The following is a 22,520-nucleotide window of genomic DNA, read 5'->3' as shown; positions in this document are numbered from 1 at the left end:
AATGGCTTAGAGGAAAAAAAAAAACCTAAAATGTATTGACTTGAAACTGAGGAAGTCCAGGAAGGCTGACTGCAGGTGTGGCGAGGTACTGCCTCATGTGACAGCATAGGACTCACTTTCTCTCTGTCTCTTAACACTGTTTTCCAGGTTTGGTCTTTCTCGGGCTGGCTCTCTCCTCATGGAAGCACATTGGCTGCCAGAGGCTCTAGGCTCAGAGCCTCATAGTTTCTACTCGAGTGGGAAGAGAGAATGGTTCTTTGCCTGTTTCTCAGCACGAGGCATAAGATAATCTATAGTTGAGCCTGATTTCGTGGCTGCATTGCATAGTCAGCCCTTGACTCAAAGAGAATGAAATGCTCTGATTGGCCAGACCTAGGTCATGTGCCTAACTGTCCTCAGAGGTGATGTCAGCATCTGGATAGAGTTGGGGACAGGTGCTACCCTAAAGAGAAACCAGAATGTTGTTAACAATAGAAAGAGAATAGATGGCCTAGCTGCAAATGTAAATGACCAAAAACATAAATGATTATAGGTCCTAAGGCCCCATGGGCCCAGGTGCTCAACTATACATACATACTCTTTTTTTACAAAAAACCAGGGGAGAGCACCAACACAGTCCCCCACGACCACAAATGATGCAGTTGGGTTTCCTGCACTTGGGGACATCGCAAGAGTCAGCACACTCGGAGTGCAGTGGGGTAGGCTCGCCCTGGAAAAGCCACCTTCGTGATCATGCCAGTTCCCCTGCCAGCTAAGGAACGACTACACAGATTCTTAACTAACCCCCAGGTGCATGTAATGACAATTAGACATAACAGTAGAAATTTGGACAACTCCTAAAATCCAGGCCAGACAACTTCTGCCAACATATGGGCAGTATGTTCTGGCAAAGCATAGCTTTAATCAGTTAATATAAAGCACCTCTCACTCAACAATTAAGTTACGCCAGAGTCAGTCAATACCTGTAAATCCAGAGTGACATACGTGTCGATCATCTCTCTTCCTCCACACTCACTCTGGCATGACTTGGACATTCCAGGATTTAAAACAAAGGAGCCGTAGCCGAGAGTGAAGGAGCCAGAGGCAAGCAGGTTCAGAAGCTTTCAGTTTATCCTAAAGAGCTAACAGAGGAGAAAGGCTCTTCTCAGATGGTGTCCATATGGCTTACATATTGTACACATAGAATTTATGACAAACCCACAGTCAGAGATGAGGGTGATGCGGTAGGAACCAGCCAATCGCCTTTCTCAGAGCTGGAATCCATGGAGAACATGACCTCAGGCAGGCCGCGGAGAAGGAGAGGGGTCACTGCTGGAGGGAGCCAGCAGACTGGAAAGACGGAATTTGGTTTTAGTTGGGTGAGACTGTTAGCAGAGCGGGCTGGTACCCTTGGCTGAATATGTTTTTATGTTCCAAAAGTAAAAGAAAACCACAGTATGATAGCTAGTGAATATTTTTAAAATGAAGATTAACGATGAACTCTAAATCTGAACCTTCCTCAAATATAAACTGCTAATTTAATGCCCCAAGGATTAAGCAATTCTTTTAAATACACTCTGTGCATCAGATTCCTTTTTCACAAAACAGCCCGGATGATTGGCTAAAGTGTATTTCAAATAAAAATTTAACAACAAGCATTTTCTTAGAGAAAGGGCACTGCTAACTACCGAGGTATCTCAGCCCAGAAACCTGGCCTTCGTTCACACTCAGCACCACCGCCATGGCCTCCACATCCAGCTGTATTTTCCAGGTGGTGGTGGTGGTGGTGGTGGTGGTGGTGATGATGATGGTGATGATGATGGCAGCTAACAGGAATCAAGCGCTTATTATATTCGAGGTACTCTTTAACCAAGTGCTTTACATGGAATTAGCTCCACTTCACAGATGACAATAACACTAGTCAGAGAACATGAGCGACCCGCACAAGGTCACAACCAGTTTTTCTCATCCTCGTGTTAACCCCGTCATCTGATTCGCAGACGGGACAGTAAGGAACTCAGTTTTTTCATTTTCAGTAATCATTGTCAGCTTTCTGAAGTGTTTCAGATAATTTTTGACAGCAACTTTCTTCAGCGCGCCCCAGGACACCCAGCCCTTGAACATCTGGAACCAGGAAAGGAGACTACTAGGGATTCACTTCAGTCACCCGCCCATTCTGGGAGCCATAGGGTACTGCACAGAGGAGGGCTCTCAGCGTCAGTCTTGGGTTCAAGCCCCGGCTCTGCCGCTTACCAGCTGAGACACTGGAAAAAATTCTTACCTTCTCAGTGCCGTTTCTCGTCTGTAGAGAATGACACCACACACATGAGCGAGCAAGTACAACATAAATAGCTAACAGCTCTGTTAGCCCACAGCAAATGCTTCCTGAGGATACATAGCATCATGTTCAAGGTGAGGAAGTCTGAATTCCAAGACAATCAATATAAATCACCTGCAGAAGACGCAGAAAATCCAGAAGAATACCGAAAATGATTAAATTCAGAGATAGCGATTCTATCTCCAGGAACTAATCTTGATTGAAATAACCCCACATGTGTCACTTTCTCTTTCCTGAAACAAACAAGTTTATCATCTATGAAAACTCCCACCAGAGTTTCCTTTGGTCCACCCTCACCTGTATACATATATTGTACATATAATTTTCAAATTAAAACAAGCAGCAGCACTGAGGCTGGTGAGGCAGGGTGGGGGAGGGGGCTCGGAGGAACAGGTCAGGCAATTTGCCTCTACCATCACCCAACAATCTCAGGAATGTCAGAATAGTGACTTCTGTTCTGGGTGAGGAACTTCTGGGTGATAGAAATATTTTTCTTAGCCTTGACTGGTGTGGCTCAGTGGGTTGAGTGCCGTCCTACAAATCCAAAGGTCGCAGGTTTGCTTCCTGGTCAGGGCACATGCCTGGGTTTCAGGCCATGTCCACAGTTGGGGGCATGTGAGAAGCAACCAATCACCAATTGATGTTTCTCTCCCTCTCTTTCTCCCTCCCTCCCTCCCCTTCTCTCTAAAAATAAATAAAATCTTTAAAAAACGGCACACAAATATTCATAACAACTTACTTTTTAGTAGAAAAATACTGGAAATAACCCAAATATCCTCCAGTGGATGAATGGGTGAACAAAGGCTAGTACGTTCACGTAACAGAATACTACTCAGCAATAGAAAGGGGCGAACTGCCGATACACGCAGCAACCTAAAGAGGCCTCAAGGGCGTGATGCTTGGTGGAAAAAGTCAATTTCCAAAGGTTCTGTACTTTATGACTTCATTTATACAACATTCTCAAAATGATGAAACTATAGAGGTAGAGCACAGATGACAAGTTGCTCAGGAAGGGGAGGGGATGGAGTGGGAGGCGGTGTGAGTACAGAGGGAGGTGGCACGAGACAGTTCCCTGTGTCGATGGGACAGTTCTTTATTTTGATTATGGTGGTGGTCCCACAGATCTATACATGCAATAAAATGACGTGGAACCACACACACACACACACACACACATGCACGCACACAAATGCAGGTTAGAAAAATGCACCCTATTTAGTGAAATCTAAATGAGGTCTGTAGTCTAGTATCAACATATCAATGTCAATTCCTGGTCTGGGTTTTGTGCGACACCATGTAACAGGTCACCATTGCAGACAGATGAATGAAGGGTATGCGGCACTCATTGTGCTATCTTTACAGCGGCTTCGGCTTCTGCGTCTGTAATTGTTTTTAAGTGGAAGCTTCTGTTTAAATAAAGAGAAGGATATTCAATCCTCTCCAGTTTCGGTTAGCTCCTTCAGGCGTGTTTCCCCCAGGCAGGGTTGTTGCCCCAGTCCTAGTGTCAAGCACTGTTAGATGAAAACACACCTGGTACAGAAAACACTCACAAATGGTGAGGGAGAGCAAGCCAAACTGTGCTGCTTAGGCTCGGTGGGTCATCTCTCTTGCTCCTTGGGCTTGTATGATTTGCATAATGGGTTTCATATTTTGTAAAGTTGAATTTCTATATACGTGTAGAAGATTTTCTTAAATATTATGAGAACTAAACAGAAGAATTAAAGGTAAGCTATTTAGGGAAAACATCTGTATTGAAATTAGCATTGAAAAAAGGTTGACAAACTTAGGCTGTCAAATTCCAAACTCCTGTTTTGCTGACAGCAACCAGGAAGTCAGAGACCCTTACCAAGAGGGTAGCTTTCCTTCTCCTTAAGCTAAAAGGAGGCGGAGCCCGTGTCCTGTCTGGGGGGTGCTTCTTTCCCAGCCTGGGAGAAAGAAGTGTGGCAAATGAGAGCAGACATCCTTCTTGGCCTGCCAATAGAAGCAACACTGGTTCAGAACACAGGGCAGACTTTTACACGATCAGCCATGTTTATATTATTATCCTCGGTTGAAATTACGTGGTTCTTCAAGAGACAGATAAAACAAACTCAAACTCAAACTTCAAAAGCCCATCTTTTTGTAATCAGGAGAAACAAAAAATCCTGTCGTGAGTTAGCAAGCATCAGGAAGTGTTGCGATTTGTCCAAAAAGAACTTTGGACCCCAACTCTCCAGACGGAACCCAACGACAAGGAAAACATCCCTGCCTTGTCTAGAGCCACAGGGGCCGCCACCGGGGATGAACACATTTAGGCTCTAAACCCCACATCGGACTTTGTCCAGGCAGTATTCCTGGGACTGATTTCCAATCCTTTGCCTGCAAGAGGACATGCTGTTTGTTAACTTTTCTTTTCCAAGACTCAGGGAGCTTTGGGCAGCAATGAGCGAGCGACACGTGAGCAGGAAGAACCACACCATCCAGGGGCACGGCTGGCAAGAAACACGGAAGGACAGTCCTCACTGGACCAGTTCAACCATGTACTTTTGTGTCCTGGCCTGAGGCCTCAGGGGACACAGATATACCTCGCTGAGGACAAGGGTATGAAGCCAGAGTTTATGCAGCTTCACAAGTTGGGCTACAATCTATTTCTGAAAAAAAAGATTAAAAAATTATTCTCTACTCCTATTTCTCAAATATTCCCAAGAATTAAAATGTTAACTGTTAATTAAAATGTTCCTTCTTTGTTTTCCCTTAGAATCTTCCACTCAGTACCCTTGGTAATCTATGTTCTACCATAGACTCATTTACAATCACTTTTATTTTCAATAATAAAAAGAAAGGCCTGTAAATATTTTTCTTTTACCTGGTCTATCCCAACACATGCATGTACTTGCCATTGATTTTGAAAAGAAATCTGCCACTACTTTGAGCTCACTGCTTTACAAAAATGCATTTAAAACTCAAAAAACAGTGAAAGTTTTAAATCCAGAAAGCATATTTGAGGCTAACAAAGCCTTTCTTGGGATTGTCCTCATCCTGGGAACCCCAACTTAGTACTAACCTACTTGTGGCCTTGTCGGTGTCCCCCCACATCAGCAAACTCCTCAAGTACAAGCACTAGGTGCTACTGTGCAGTTCCAAGGCACATAGTAGGGACACATAGTAGGTGTTCATTATAAACTGAAGGCAAAAAAACAATTTTTTTTAAAGGAGACTGAGATTTAATAAAATTCTCTTGGGCTGCGGAAGTCTGTCGATTATTTTAGGCCCCAGGCTTATTTTCACTGCTTAGGTAAACAATACCTCACACAGGAATAGTCTTCAGGAAGTTTCAAAGTCCTCCACATTTTGTTTAATTTACCCGTGAAATGAGAATATGAGGTAATTGATGTTACCCAGATTTTAGAGACAAGGTAAGAAGGCCCCCTGGCAGACACGGAGCTGGAAACAGTGGAGACTGCCCTGCGCGTCCCGTGCCCTGCCGGACTCCACCCAGCCCCCTCCAGCGCGTCCCCAGGAGGAAGAGATGGCAAACTCCTGATGTGTGGTATTTGAAAACACCACGGAATGTTTCCACTTGTGGGCTTCACTGAAGACCCTCCAGTGACTATTTCAGCAAGCGAAAAATGTGGCTCTTTGGTGATGAGAGCACAGTTTCCATATGATATGGCAGTGATCTTCAACCTGTGTGCTGCAGGAATTTTTAAAACGTGAAATACCTGGCCATTTAGCCAGGGGCACTGATCTCTTTTCCCTTCGATTGTCAAATAAAAAAATGACAACACCCAACACAACAATAGCCATCCAGTGTCAGATCAGCAAAAAAAAATTACATGTTTTTTGGTGTGCCAGAGAATTTTAATAATTAGTTTGTGTCCTGTGAGATGCAAATCCCCATGGTAAGGGAACAGCAATAATGCTGGCACTTGTATCTAATTAACAAGTCCTCTTCCAGGACATTTAATGTCTTATAAAAATGTATGATTTGCTTGGCAACTATTTATCCTTTGGTGAAAACGAGGGATCTCAGCAGCAAAAGAGGCTGACAGTCACTTAGGATGGGCAAGCAGTGGCTCCCGTTGGGCTGATGGAGTCCAGTACCAGGAAAAGGGACCCACAGCTCCTTACAAAGCATCAGTCACCCCAGACAACGGCGACAATCCAGGCAAATATGCCTGGAGTTGTCACTTCCATGCCCTGTGTTTATACCTTATACACGGCTGTTTTAAATGACGTAGGTAATTCATCTCTAAAGGAGAAACCAAAGTACAGAGTCTTAGATCACTCTGCAAATCAACACACACTTTTTAATATCAAGTCTGCTTTCTTTCTGTTAAGAACAAACCCCAAGTGCCCCATCAGCCATCTTAGTCCCACGAGGCAAACGCAGGGACGCAGCTGTGCTTGGGGAAGGAGGGAATTTCCTCAGCCACCCATGAAGGAAGATAAGGGGCCGTACCCACTGGCTGGCTGACTTTATAAAGGTCTAGTGGAACATGGTGGACAGAGAGCACAATTCTCCGTACTCGAAGAACTTTTTCCAAAGCACAGATGTTTTTCTCCTAACTGTGAATGCTGGCTGACTTGTACATATCCTTTTTCAGGGCTCGGCAGACAGGTCGTTTCTGGAGTGACTTGTCCCCTCTAACTCGGGACCCATGCTCACTGCTAGATGGAAAACACATCTTTGGCTAGACAGACAGAAGTCTACATCACTGAAAAATGTTTCCACTTTGGGAAATTCCCCAAAATAAAAGTGTCGTTCTGGCTCCTGGCCTGCATAGCTGAGCACGAGGACACCTCAATAAATGAGAAAATGGATTTTCAGTAGTTTGCCACAATGGCCATATGTGATTATAAGCTCCTAGAGGTTTTTCTGTCCCACTTTAGAAATAAAAAGTTGACTCATTTTTCTGGTTAATGCCTCAGTGTTTTTTCATTAGGGGGTTTCTATAAAGACTTTATCTGAATCACAGTAAGAAAATTATTTCAGAGCAGGGATAAAACTTTACCTGTCATGTACAGCACTGGGTGTTACAACCTGTTTTGGGTTTAACAAATCACACAGAAACTTTATGCTCAGGAATACAATATATCAAGCAATGCAGTAATTTTTCAAACACTGCGAAGTTCAACTAATTCAGATAACGTGAGTTTGGAAATGCAAAAATGGTAAAAATGTAAAAATATTGTAAACCCTATTTACATGCTAATTAAATTTTTTAGAATATTTTAATTTCCTAGCAATTAAATAGCACTTAATTTTTCACTACAAATATTTTATAATATGGAGAGGCACATTCATCTTTTATTTGTTATCTGTCAAGGTTGGTATGCTAAATAACAACTTAGCTTGTGTGACCTCATCAAGTATCTCAAGGATAAATTTAAATTTTCAGTAAAAATCCAATTGACTTGAAATGTAGACTACAAGAATGTATTAATTCTTTGCAGGGGAAAATACATTACAAGTTTAAGCTTTGTGTTTTTTTAAGTATTTACATGGTGGGAGAAAAAAATACTTTCCACATAATTGTGAATGAGATACTGTTATACAAAACCAAAAGAAGAGCACCACATCTGTACTAATAAAGTTCCTAACATTTGCATTTTTTAAAACTAAGTTTCAATTGTACGTGAAAGTTCTAATAATCAGAAAAACACCAGGCTATATTTAAGCTTACTTGTTCAGATATTTCCAACCTCTAAATCTGGAAAATAATGATGAGGTTGCAAGTTGGCACCCCATCCCTTTCCCGAGCACAAAACGGTGCGCTGCTCCTTCTGTCCCAGCTGTGTGCACTAGAGCACCGGTATGTCCGCTGAAAGACCACCTGGGCGTTGGGGTGCACTGTGCCTCATGGGTCTATGTCCAAAATCATTGTCAATTGTGAGCACCTTGAAGTTAAGTTCCAGAGGGGACAGAAATTTGAGCCATGAGATGCCCCCAAATGAGGAGCCATGTCAAAAACTTCATAAAATATCTTTGTGTAAATTATACCCAGATCTCAGAGAATAGGTCAGCCTGTAGGATTTAAATATCATCTAAAATGTCACTACGTGAAAACCACTTCAGAAGCACACTGCCCACTCTTCTCTGAACCAATGATGTTTCTAAAATTGCCTCTATCCATATTATCTTTAAATGAAAATGTAGTTTTATTGGTATTGTGGTTTTGACACTTGATAGCTCTATGCGACCTCAGGCAAATGCCTTAACTGCTCTTGCCTAGCATCCTCATCTGTGAAACGGCGAAGGCTGTGGCGGGACTACAAGGGTTAATGTGCCTGGCCAGCGATAACCACTGGGTCTGTTGTTAATACTGGTGTTATCGCTCACCTATTAGATTCACTCATAATCTTTGCAGAGAAGCCATCAGCACAACATTTAAAAAATCAATTTGTAAGAGAATTCATGTTTTTTCCAAAATGAAAAAGACTTAATCTTTTAAACAAATGTTCATCAGACCCCCAAATGACTATCACTTGGCTCAGAATGGTCTATTCGAAGCACATTTGGAGTCTTTCCAGTCTAACCAGCCCCCACCCTTCCCACATCCCTACCTCCTCACCCCTGCGACTAAACCCGTGCACAAAGATGAACTGAACGTGTTGATCAACCCTTTGTAACGGATCCTCCCGAAGCATGCCTCTTGGCACAGGATTGGTAAGGAGATGAGTTCCTTCCAGAAGAGGATGTTGAGAGATAACAGCAAACAGGTTCCCTTCTTCGGGGTACTCCTCACTGCCTTCCTTCAGTGTGAGGGTAAGGGTAGCTCTCCCCCCCCACCCCCCGCCCCACGTATATTTGAGCGGTAGCCTGCAGGCACACCTCTATGTTCCAATGTGCCCAGACCGATCTAAATTTATCCCTAGGTCCTCTCCCTGGTGGCCCTGTCCATGGCTAGAGATGAGCAAGAAGCCCCCACCCACTGCCAGGGCACTCCATTTTCCACACCTGTGCCGAGGGAGAGACCAGAATGCACCAAATCAGCAGCCTCCACAGATGACACTCAGCTTTCTCATGTGAGGAAAGCAGAGCTGGTCAAGGAAGCCTGCTGAATTAAATTTGTAAGCTACTCTGCAGGATATGAAGCTAGAGGGGTCATTTCTGCAGTCACTATGCCATTTATATGGCCTAGAGTGGCCACCTACCAGCTCTGGGTAGTAAGAATAGTAATTGAAGTTCAAATCTTTGTGTCAGGATTTAGTGTCTTTGTCTCTGCCGCTTATCTTAGATGAGCACATGAGGGCCCCAGAGAAACTGACCACTTCCTCTAGGCTGCAGTGGGTACAGTGGATTGCAGCTTCTGGATTCATAGTTGTGGAACCCCTTCCTGGAGAACTGTTATTTGAACGTCAACATTCTGGGAGACGGACAAATTAGGCAAGAGGACACTGAGTCATAGCATGGGGACAATACACATATTTAGTGCTGGTGGTTGAATCTGTCATTTTAAGTGCTGTCGGCCAGCAGGTTTCTTTCCTTTTCTTTTTCTTTCTTTCATTTTTTATTTTTTTTTTACGAAATAAGCAAATGTTAATTATCCACACACATAAAATTATATAGAAGCAACACACAAACAGAATGCTTGGAATGCAAATACTCTTTGGTTTACTCATCAAAATAGCCAATAAAAAATAACAAAAACCTTATCAGTTAAATAAAAAAGTGACATTCTTTATTTACTTATCAAAACTTATTAAACATTGAAATGCGTTAATTTTCATTCTTGTGTTCTGCAACAAAACCCTTTCTTCCCTTTGCCCCTGATCTCCCTAAATTAGTTTTGGTTGGAGATGGGCTCATATCTAAAATAAGGTGGTTTTATTTTTCTTAATATCACTTACTTTTTATTGTCCTAATATCAAGAACTATGTAGATTTTCTCTTTGTCTTTTACATTTGAAATGAGTATTAAAAATGGAGACTCCATGAGAACATTTTCAGGATAACATGAACGTGAAGCCCTCAACAAGCTTTGCAAGGCAACGGTGTGCATTACATTTGGGGGAATTACTACGTTTTGAGAAGTATCGCTGTTGGTGCTAAAACACAGGACTTGACTCCAGAGACATTATTCGTAACATCGAATACAGTTGGTTTCTACAACATTGATTTCAGAGAAGCAGTTTTCTATTTCTTTGAGGGTTCAAATTTGACTGCCTTAATTCTTGAATGTCAATGACAAAAATCTCTAACAAAAGAAGCTTTAACAAAAGGTAGACTTGAAAATGGCATTGTTTTCAAAGGAGAAATGACAGCAAGAGAAAGTTCTTGGCTTTTTAAAAGAGGTACATATACATGGTAAGGGATAAAAGCGATCCAAAATGGGTAACTCGGTACACGGTAGAAATATCCAATGTGTCACTAACACAATGACAACTGCCCTGGAAAGGATGTCGCGAGGCTTGGAGCCACACGTTTGTCTTTGTATAACTCTGTCTCGGCCTCATGCAGCCACACATCTTCCCCATGACCTGCTAACCCTCAGGAAGCTTTTAACCACAGTTCTTGGCAATATGCATTTCTTCAAACAAAATGAGCCTCTTAAACATCATTAATGTCTGACAACTGAATCGGTTAAAGTCGTTCTGAAATATGTTTTCTCTTCAGAAAATGCTTCTTTTCCTTCATAAATCAACAGTGCTCCACCTTCAAATAAATCACGAGCAGTCACAATCTTAATTCACATGCTCATATGTTCTCTTCATCCAACATTTTGTTGACACCATCACAAAGTTTTTGTAAATGGGGTTTAAAATTCCCAAAGGGATTATACAAGGCAGCCAAGAAATCACAATCTGAAAAATGATCAAAGACATTATTAATCCGTCCGTGTGACTTGGCGGTGAGGTGGCGCTGGATGATCTGGTGGAGCATCTCTCTGCACTCGTTCAGCAGCCTGGACAACACATTCCGGTCAAAGGTGTAGTCCACCTGGTGGAAACTGACCACGGTCATAGCCAGCTGATGCACTTTCTTCTTAAATTTCTCCATCAGCGCTAGCTCGTCTTGATTAAACTGATTATTCCTGTAAAGAATAGCCAGCTTGATGACTGTTTTGATGAGGTTTTTGATGATTTTCTCTGCCTCCTTCTTGTTCTGCGTGTACTCCCTGGTCACCCGGTAGAGCTCATCCAGCACCTCGCTGCTCGTGTCATCGATTAAGGTGGTGGCGATGGATTTGGATACCATTTTACCCAAGATCTTCTTTTGTGCCTGAACGGCCAGGTTTTTGGAATTAAAGACATCTGTGGCCACTAAAAACAAAAGGTGGGGGAATAAGAGGTCAGTATCAGTGACAGAGCAATTTAAAAAACAGACATAAAGGCATATTTTTCTTCTAATTTTCCCACTATGCTTTGCTTCCCAACTACTGTGAATAGTTTCTGTTCAGAAAAGAGCTAAAAAAAATTTCCTACATCTCTTTCTGGGCATTAGGATCTCATTTGTGAATTTCACAGGTTATTATGCATCATCTTTAAGGTCTTTGGCAATTCAAGTATTTTATACCTTCTGTCATGTGGTCAATATTTTGTTTAGAAGTTAAAGGGTTCAATTTTCTTAAGAATAACACTTTCTGATTATAAAAATACTACATCTCACGAAGCAGTAAGTTTTTAGTTAAATTTTATAGGAAATATATCATAAATGTAAAATCAACCCCCTAAGTGTCCTCTGGGAAACAATCACCAAGAACAACGTAAAGAAACCTATTTAAGTGTAAGAGGGACAGATGAAAAACCTAAGATAGAGTAAAATGACAAATTCATGGGAGCAAATCAAACGGAGAGCCCTGCTTTATAATCTACTTGCAAAAAGTCAAATTTCCCAAGACATGGGTTGAGCCAGTACTTCACAGTTTGGCCATTCTAACCACCCTGAACTTCAAATTCCCAGAAAGTGAATATTGGAACAAAACACTCCTTGGAAAGCTTATTGTCAATTGCTATTTCTGATGAATGGCCACTGTTCCCTTTACATTTTTATACAGTTTGAGGAAATAACCATACTGGATGACCTAATAAAATGGGCTACATGAACAGTTGGAAAAAGCTGATGCTTAGAGTTTGCTTTTGAAATCACCATAACTGAATCTGACAGAGGTTTAAGGCACTGTTCTTGCAGATGTATGTGTTAAATATAAATGAGACACTATGCGATGCTCCTAGCTTACAGTCAGTCAGTGCAAATAATCAATGTTGATTCCCCAAACCACGTTTAGTTTTCTCCAATTCCCCCACCCCGACATGCTGTGCGTGCTGCTCCACCACACTGTGCTTTCTCCCTCTTCTGCTAGGTCCTCAGAGATGGAGACCTCAGGGTCTCTCTTCCACCTTTGGGTCCAGGAGCGGCAGTTCTTTCTCTCTGCATGTGCATAAGCCTATCTGTGTAAGTGTATTAGCCTAGGCCTGAGTGTTGGAAAGCAGTCATTCAGTAATGAAAGGTAAAACGGATTATGTAGAAATGAGTCAGGGCATCACTGATATTAAATTATTTCTGGTTTGGACAGGCTAGCAATATTCTAGAAAACTGCTGCTCCCAAATCCAGGCTGGAGTAGGCACCAGAAGATCCACACCCTCAGGGTGGAAATGCCATGTTGGATTTGAAATTTGGGCCAAAGTAGCTCATGGTATATAGCACAGGTACCTGCAAAGTGGTTCCTAGTGACCACGACATCATTCTTAAATACACGGGGCCATGCACAGCGAAAGAACATCTAGGTTAAACTAGAAATGGTGCCCTCAATCAAATGTCAATATTTAAACTTCTGAAACATGAACTGAAACTGCAGAAGAAGAAATGAAATCTATTTTGAAAAAGAAAAGGAAAGTGAAAAAGCATGAGAAATAGGTAACTTAACGAAGGCTTTCAAGCTTTTTTATTGCTTTCATCATTTAACCAGTAGTCCATTTTTATTCCTACTCTCCAATGTTTTGCAAAAGAGCATGTGGGTTAATTCACACTAAAGAATCGGTGTTCAAGAAATGGCACATGTGTAGTTAATATCACCATATTAAGGCCAGGGACTATATCCATTACTGAACTCATGACATGGACCTCAACAAATAAATAAAACTGATTTATACAGAAAGGGATAGCCCGAAATTTTCAGATACACAGCAAATAACTTAGATTTCAGGAATTCAAGGTTATTCTGCTTTTAATGTATTAGAACATGTCACGGTCTACAAACATGCCATCTGGGACTTGCTGTGATGTGTATGACATGGAAACAGTGTTGGACCCTGTGAAGTAATTGACGCCAGAGGGGGCGCTGTTCAAAACATCCCTCTGTGCTCCTTTTCCCAAGGCTGGGCTTGCAAGTTTGCACCTCTTCTCAGCTACTCTTCTTATTAAATCTAAACGTCCCATTTCATGTCAAACATGCAGACCAAACAACAACTCTGTGGTGCAGCACTTGTACTTCCCACAAGAGGAAGCAGAAAAGGCAAGATTGCTGCCAACGAAGCAAGGTCGTTCCCCATTTACTGGTAACCACATCTGAACCAGGACAGAGAAGTTGATCTGTGAGGCTGTCACATTTGTTTCAGAGGAACTTCAAACCCTGCTCTGGACACACAGCAGCAGTTTCACACTCTCGTTTTATTATTATTTGCATTTTATCTGGTGCAGTCATCTTTTAAAATGAGAAGGAAGCCAGACCCCACCCAACCCCCAATGAAGGGAAGACATGCACACAGCAGATTTCTTTTCTAATGTTAGTGAAGGCTTTTTCGGAGCTGGGGTTTGTGGCTGAGAGGTGGCCAGAACTGTGTGGTCTGTGATCATGAAATATGATTTTTTTTCTAGCAAATTAACTGCCTTTAGCCATTCCTGCTCAGTCTCTCTGTCAGTTCCACATCCTCTACCAGATCCCTGAAAGGCCTGGTATATCTCAGAGCTAGTCCTGGACCAAGTTTTTCTGCTTCACTCGACCCTCACTCCTGTGTGATCTCATCCACTTCCATGGCTTCGGACACATCCACGTGCCAACGCCACCCACAGTTATAACTCAGCTCTGACCTCTTTTCCGGACTTGCTTTGCAAATGCATTCAAGGTTTTTCTTTTCCTTGGCTATTTTGCAGGCATCTCAAACGTACCATGTCTAAAACTGAATTCTTGATTCCCTTCTGCCCCCCTTAGTACTACCCCTCCATTCTTTAATATATATATTAATAGCATCCCTTCCATCCATTTGCTCCAGCCAGAGACCTGGAGTCACTCACCATACCATCCTCTCCCTTATACATCCCATTACCAAGTTCTTTTTATTCTACCTCCCTCAGTTCTCTGAGTTCTATTCACTTCCCTCCATCTCCACACACATCAGCCTAGTTTATGCCCCTTTCCAATCTCTTCCCACATAGAAGCCAGGGTTTTTTAAAGTGTAAATTAGAAAACAATACTCAACTTGCATTCTTTGCTAACAATCCCATGTCCTTGTTCCCGAAATTCCCATCATTTGCCTAAAATTTTAATGTCTGCTTCTCCTTACTAGAATTTAAGCTTCTCGAGAGCAGAGACTGCTCTACATCTTGCTCACCATGTGCTCCCTGGGTCTGCAAGGGTGCCTGGTACATGGTGCTTCTGACAGAAGCAGAATCAATTTTCCCCCTCTCTTCACTGTACTTAAATACTTCCCCATGAAAACATGCTGACCTGCAAAATGACAGTTTTAAATACATATGTGGGTGGTTTTTGGGGGGGTTACTTTAAAAATTATTAAAACAGATATTTGTTTTATCTAGCTAAATATGTGGTTTTCTTCTCCTTAAGTGCACTCCAGAGTGTGGTTTCTCTCACAGCCATCAATCAGCTCTTTCAAAGAGGGCAGATTTGTTAGACAATGACAAAACACCAGAGGACAGTAACACAAATATTTAGTGTAACAGCAGGGTGCAACGGTTCTGACTGAGATACAGCAGAAGATATGACACAAGCCCACCTCTACTTCTGATCGGATGTATGATTAAACATGTAACCAAAGGGATCACATGTCCTGGGAAGCAACCAAGACGTGACTAGGAGATGTTCTCAGGAGAAAGGGCTGCAAGTATTTCTTCAATGTTTTACCTACTAGGATGAATTCACTTGTGTTTGAAAATACACACGTATGTTTTTGACTAATGAAAAATGATGCTATATGTTAAAAATAAACAAAGGATTATTACTATATTAAAACTATTTGTTTTATAGAAATATTTGTAAATGTTATTTTCTACACACTTATTGTACTGCTCCTCCACTCAGGCTCTGTATCTCCTTATTTTATTTTATATTTTTTGCTTAATCATATGGTCCATTCAGTAATGTTTGCTGAAAAGCAAGTAGATATATTCAGAGAATCCTGGCTTTAGCATCAACGATTATAAATCTGGAGGTAAACATTAATGGTAAAACTGTACCGAGCCCTGTGTACATTTTTAAAAAGTGCTCAGAAGGTAAAAGCACTTTTATAGTTTTAACCAGTGAAAACGATAGTTTATGAAATTAACTAAAATTCCACATAACATTACTCCGAGTCACTTCTTTACAACCTCACCAACGAATACATAATTTCTTCACCAAATTTGTCATACCTGGAACTTTTAAACGGTCTCTGCAGATGCACATTTCTGTCACTGCTAATTGTTGCCTAGTGAAAATTTTAACATTGGATCAAGTGGGCCCAGTGTTAGAAAGCATGAGAAAGGAACAATTGGGAGAACATGTCTGACAGCTGCAGCCTGTTAATAAAAGTTCTTTAGACAAATACATAAAGCCCTATCTCTCTTGCATCTGAGTCACTCCAAAGCGACATGGGGCTTAACAAAATAGGCAGCTTTGGGGATAAGCAAATGGCTGTAGCCAACTGTGAACACTGTCGCAAGAAGTCAACTGGCTGAGAGCTGACTCCCTACACTGGGATTTGGTAGTGTTCCAGGAAAGCAAGGAATAGTCGGAACGGCTGGAGAACCTCCACACTCAACAATCCCAAAGTGGGAAATTCAACAGGATGGAGAAGAAACAGTAAACAAAAAGAAAAGGAGAGTGCAGGGCAGGGGAGGAGGACCACAGTCCGCAGAAGCCGCAGATTCCAACCGTGAGGGGCCGCCCTGGAAGGGTCAGGAGCACTGACCACCGCAGCCAGCTGGAGGCAATCTCATTCAGAGAGAAAAGACAAGGGCCAGGCACCTTAACCCTAACGCTCGGCCTTAGGTCACACAGATGGAGGCCCTAGCACAAAAGAATGTAGTCTTGAAAGAATCAATGTATCTGGGATCCCTAACCTGATACTGAATGCAAACTTTGGTGTGTATGAATTTTCCTGATGCCAAGTGGTTAAAAACCAATGGTACACATCACCGCAGTGACAAGCTAAGTCATTCACTCTGTGATACCCACCGTTTCCAAAAACTACGTGCACACTTTAAAAGGCAACATAATAAAGAAGAGGAATACAAGGAAAAGTGCTGACTTTAAAATGGGTCAATAAAGAAAAAATATCAGTGGGTGGCTTTCCAATGGCATACTAGGACTTGTAAAGCATCCTCCTCCAGATTCTTCGCAGTGTCCCTTACTTAGCTATTAGACAACTCTGAGTCGTAGAAAACCGATCATATTGCAAATGGCTCTTGTCCACAGAGACACACGGGTCTGGTGGAGGTGCAAGTGATTTCTCATTTTCTTGTCTGCCTGTGTTGCACTTGGAACTCTCCTTTGAAGCAATTATGAACTTACTGATTCACCATTATTTAATGAGTTAAGTAATATCTTTGACATGCATACTTTGTGTTTGATGAGAGCCATGAGAGTTTTACCTTCTTAAAAACATACCCCTTAACATATATTAAAATTTACGAAGTGTAATGTAAGCTTGTGGAGAATTAGTACACATTTCCTGTGGCAACTTATTCCCTCAGGATCCTGGAAAAGAAGAGTTTACTTATAAAAGTCCAAATATTCTCTATCTAATGTTCCATGTACTGCCACACTGCTCTGGGATATTACTGAGACTCAGTTTCCCCATCCACAATGAGATTAATAACCCCCAGCTCTCAGAGTTGTTCCAAAGATAAGTGAACATGGACCGCGCAGGACAGGTCTCACACAAGGCCTGGCACAGAACAGCCCTCTCCACAGGTTTGTTTAAAGAACTCAACAAATTAAACTTCAAGTACATTCTGATGGTCTTTTGTACTGAATCACATTTGGTCAGAATTAATCAACTCCTTCTGGAAGTAATATGGGGCTGAGCAATGCAAAAGGCCAGATGGCTGTGTGAAAACAGGGACCTCACACAGTTCAGTTAGTAAGGGGCTGTATTTCCTTTTCCATGATGACATTTTTGAAAAATCTAATACATATTAAAACTTTATCAGGGAATTTCTTTTTTTTAAAGGTGTTGAATCTCTTGTTAGCAATAAATTCAGTGCTACAGGGACGCTGATAGGTAGCATAAGGGTATTTTGTCTGGAGAAAATTGGAGAACAGAATTAAAGGCTCCTACAAAAAGACAGGAGGAGAAACAGTGTCAACATTCACGCGAAACTGTGTAACAGAAACAAGGCGTAAAGGAAATGGGCCACAGATAAAGCTGGGGTGAGAATCCACAGCAGGCGACAAGATCACTCCAGTCTCATTTTCTCACCCAGAGTTTCCAAAGCCTCCCACCGAACCCAAAGGCAGGGCAGGAAGGCGGGTAAGAACGGCATGGATGGAAAGAAAAGGCTCAAGGTCAAGCGTCCTGGGTTGTGTAGAGTTGGGTCAACTTAATTTCTTTGAATTTCAGTTTTCTCATCTGCTAGGTGGGGGATCATTTCAGCTGAAGTGAGACTGAATGAGATACAAACCGGAAAACACCCAGCCGTGTGCTGGGCTCCTGCCGTAGCACCAATGTACACGGAGTTCTGCTCCCTTATTCCACGTCACTCAAAATGAGGGAGCAGTGACTCAACCCAAATATTTGCACACACTGTGTTCTTTCTACTTGTTTCTCCTTCTATTCCCTGTTTTCCAAGTTTGTGGACAAGAGAAATTACGTCTTAAAGAAAACACCATGAAGCTTTTCCCTGTGTGATCTCAGACTATTTTTGTTGCTTTAATTCTGCAATTTCTTCATGATTTGGTGTCTCTTATTCCTATGGCTTAGCTGAGTTTCAACTCCTCTAACCTCATATTAGACCCCATCTCTGCTCTTTCCTGTCACTTTGCTCCGGGAATCTTACGACGCCTCCATTGCTTCCTGTCTGCATGGCACAAGCTGTCAGAAGAGCTCACTGATACCAGGATTGGAGGAAAGCTTCCTGATATTTATACGAAGTGGTATTGTTGAACTCCAAGGAATGTCAGTCTGCTAAATATTAGGACAGAGGTTACAGGAATAGAAACAAATCTTGTGGCCACCCAAAGTCAGAGTGGGAGGTTTATGGTCATGAGAGCCCACTGGCTAGCTACCGTATTTTGAACTTTTACTACATTATCCCCAGAAGTGCCCAGAATCCACAGTTGTCTTACTGAAACCTAACAACCACCTCAAGAGGGAGGTTATTATTATCCCCACTTCACAGATAAGGCAATTGATGCCCTGAGAAATTAAGCTACTTTCTCAAGGCCATAGGTCAATAAGTGGAAGAGATGAACTTGAACTTTGATATGCCCAACTTTAAGCTATTCTCTTAAAAATTCCATTATACTACATGAGCTTAAAAAAAGCGGCTTCCTCTTGAAGGTATGGGAAGACCTAATGATATTCAACTAAGTGAAGGAAAATTTTTTAAAAAACAAAGAAATAAAAGAAAGCGACCAGGTCTCCCTGGGGGAGAAAATGAATTCCATAAGGTAGATCAATGCAGCTGGGCTTGAAATAGTCTGTATATTGGATATACACACTATCCAAGGATAAAGCTTAGCAGTTTTTAAACATTTAAAAATATAATTTAAAATACAAAAAATGTGCTTAAGCTGTTCAAAAGCCAGGACGTAAATACATAAAGTCTCTTTCCTAGCTTCACCATCCTACTTCCAAGAGGTAACAACTATTCTTAGAATTTTGGTGACCTTTCAGAGTCAGGTTTTTTCCCCTGCATTGATAAGCATATATATGAATAGATACTGAGCAGTGTGAGTCAGTCTTAAAAAATACAATGTTGAATGATGAGATACGATAAAGTACATAAGTATCTATAATTCCATGCACAATTATGACATAAAATGATGAGATGCTACAGCCACATGGCTATTATCTTTGTCTGTTCCCACCATGCAACAGCAATGAGTCCTTCAATGAGAGAAGACAGGGCAGTGAGTAGGAAACACAGGTCTTTATTTAATGGGGGGTGGGGGGACTCTAAGTGTTATGATTAAGGCAATCATAGAGTTTACCATCTAAATACGGTACTTTTGAAAAGAGCACTATTAGTAATTACACCCTGACAACAGATCCGTGACTATTCCAGGTAAATGTAAGTGGTTACTAAAGACTATGTAAATACTTAAGCACTAAAGACACTCAAGACTAAATAAGAAAGGGTCAAAAGTAAGGATTACCCAAATATTTAGGATAAGAGCTCTAGCCAGCATTTTTTCCCAAATTACCTTAACAACAAAAAACTAGTTCTTCAAGGAGTTAAGAGTCTTATGGGAGAAAAAAAATTCTCTCTACTTAAATAGGTTGGGGAAACAGTGTATAGTAAGGTCCCCCTTGAAATGCATAAAATGTCTTAATAATATTGAAGGTTCAAGCATCAGTGCAGTCAAGGAACATTTTAACTTCACTCACCCAAGTTTCCCACAGAGGACCCATTAACACATTTGTCAAATAAGGTCGGTGAAAATTACTGGCAAACCAATGGACTGAGGCTTTTGCTGTTCCTAGGGAATGGATTCACAGTTGTCTCGTGCGCATAGGGGAGGGCGAGACCGGCAGTCAGGCAAAGCTCGGCAAAGCGGTGATTGTGAAGCCTGGCTCTAGAGTGGTACTGTCTGGGTGGGAAGCCTGGCTCTCCCACTGAGTGCCCGTGTCCCTGTGGCGAATTCCTTAATCTCTGTATGCCTCAGTTTCCCACGTGCAAATGGGGATACTGAAGGTTTTTATAAAGATTAAACTAAAACAGTCCATATGAAGTGCTAATAGATTAGAATAGTGCCAGATGTAAAATAATTGGGTTGATGTCTATGACTGGTATTATTATTGTCATAGACATGGCTACCATGGCTAAGGTAGACGTTGCTGAGGTCCCGATGCTTTGGGATGACCTGGTCTTGGATCATGTTTTGTGGAGCAGTAGTGAGGGGAGAAGAGAGTGCGTTAACCCGAAGACATGAATCATTCAGCAAGCTTTGTTGGGTATGTATCCGGTACGTAGTTGCAAAGATAAATAACACTATCCCTTGTCCCCAGGCACGGTGTAACGTGGGTCATGGTGGGGAGCAAATGAGCACGCAGCTAGGCAGAATGCGAAATGCAATGGTGGCAAAGAGAAGGAACATTCATTTTGCTATGCAGAGTGATAGAGGGAGGGAAGGTCTGAAGGCAGTTTCACAAAAGGAGATTAACCCAAAAGAGGGACCTTGAAGGAAAAAAAAGATTCTGCCTCACAGAAATAAATGTGATTGCATTCCACAGCTGACCTATAGAATTCCTACTGGCTGGTCACAGACTACAAATTCAGCTCAGTGATGTATCTGTATGTCAGACACCCAAGGATGCATAGAGGATCTATGGATTTTAGAAAAAGTTTAAACACAAATACGTACAAGGTCACCAAGGCCCAGGAAAGCTCATTTCGAAGGTACTTCGTTTTCTTGAGAGTATTAGCAGGACAGACAATAAAAAAGTATCCAAGAGAATAAAAAAGTTAGTCTCTTTTACATGACGCTTTAACCAAAATTTAAACAGGGCCTCACTCCATCACTGGGCCTCAAATTAAAAATTATACCCTAAAAACATTTATAGAAAACTTGAGAGCACAGACAGAGCGGGTATCCAGGGTAGCGTTCTTTCTGACATGAGCCATCTGCATCAGAAAAGCCTGGAGGCTTCTTACAAACACAGAGGCCAGACAGACCTTCCGAATCAGAATCCCCAGGACTGCAGTGTACGAAGCTGCACTGGCAAGAAGTGCCCCTGTGCTTGCGTTGGAGGCTCCAGCTCTGGCGTGGCCTCCTAGAAGGCTATCGGTTAAAATGCTCAGAGTCTAGGTTTTTGAGTAGACTTTGGCCACCGAGGCATGCAGTGAGTACACTAGGAACAGATTTGATTCCCTTTCAAATTTGTTTTCACTAAAAAAGTAAATGTGAGCTTCTACACAGAATCCAGAGAAAGTGCTTTTAGAACAGAGCTTATTATATTAAAGCCTCAAAGAATTTTGATAATATATCCAAGACAATAAAAAAGTTAGTCTCTTTTACATGACACTTTAACCAAAATTTAAACAGGGCCTCACTCCATCACTGGGCCTCAAATTAAAAACTATATCCTATAAACATTTATAGAAAACTGAAGGTAGTGAACTGTCCTTTTTCTTTTTTAATTAAACGAGCCCCTCCTTATTTATTATGTTGGTTAGGATGTGTTATGGTTCTCCTAAGGACTTTTTAATGAAGCTGTGGTTTATTTACCTACTTTCTTGAGGACAGGAAGCCTCTCTGATACAATGCTGATTCAATACGACTCACATGGAAATGCAGAGGCAAAGCCGCTAAACAAGCTCCATGAGTTTCTATACTTTTCCACTCCCAGTTTTTTCATCCTGCCAGAGGCCCTAGCTTCTGATGAATATTCATATTCACGCAGTGTTTAGAAAACCAGGAACATATTTTAAAATGCAGCACACCGAACTGCAGGTTAGTCACTGAACCGGCCCCTAAAACCGGCGCCGGCGCTCAACACACCCCTTCCTCTGTCATCAGGTGGCTCCTGGCCACTGAACTAGGACGAGACAACAGAATTACAGCTGACATTGTGTAGAAATCCATAGTTTGCAAAATATTTTCACCAACACGGCAGTGTTCGTTCCGGTTTGGCCCTCTCATTGCTGCACAATACTTAACGCTGGGGGCTGGGTGGGGGGGCAGGGGGCGGATGGGAGGACGGAGGCTCAGAGACCAAGCAACGTAAGGGCGTATAACCGGCTGCAGAGCTAAGGCCCATTGCTGCCCACGTGACCGCGCTACAGGAAAAGTGAAATTAAGATAGTGCTCATTGTTTATGAATTTTCTATCAAATGTCA

General features: G+C 41.9%; 1 protein-coding gene and 1 non-coding gene across 5 annotated transcripts in view; both read right to left on the bottom strand.

Annotated features, from left to right (window-relative positions):
• Nucleotides 1-595: 595 nt before the first annotated feature.
• On the bottom strand, nucleotides 596-759 carry LOC112315060 (U1 spliceosomal RNA). Its single transcript, XR_002975836.2, has one exon. It is a non-coding gene; the product is annotated as a U1 spliceosomal RNA (small nuclear RNA).
• Nucleotides 760-9,952: 9,193 nt separating this feature from the next.
• Nucleotides 9,953-22,520, bottom strand: part of TNFAIP8 (TNF alpha induced protein 8) — a 111,981-nt gene continuing 99,413 nt past the window's right edge. For all 4 annotated transcript variants that reach the window (XM_045204500.2, XM_024571558.4, XM_053910564.1 and 1 more), the window contains one exon: nucleotides 9,953-11,562. In XM_045204500.2, the coding sequence (XP_045060435.1) occupies nucleotides 10,997-11,562 (566 nt within the window). In that variant the 3' untranslated portion in view covers nucleotides 9,953-10,996. The remainder of the gene's footprint in view (nucleotides 11,563-22,520) is intronic.

The sequence above is a fragment of the Desmodus rotundus genome, chromosome 1 (genome assembly GCF_022682495.2).
Source record: "Desmodus rotundus isolate HL8 chromosome 1, HLdesRot8A.1, whole genome shotgun sequence".
Taxonomy (NCBI): Eukaryota; Metazoa; Chordata; class Mammalia; order Chiroptera; family Phyllostomidae; genus Desmodus; species Desmodus rotundus.
This window is presented reverse-complemented; position numbering and strand designations above follow the sequence as displayed.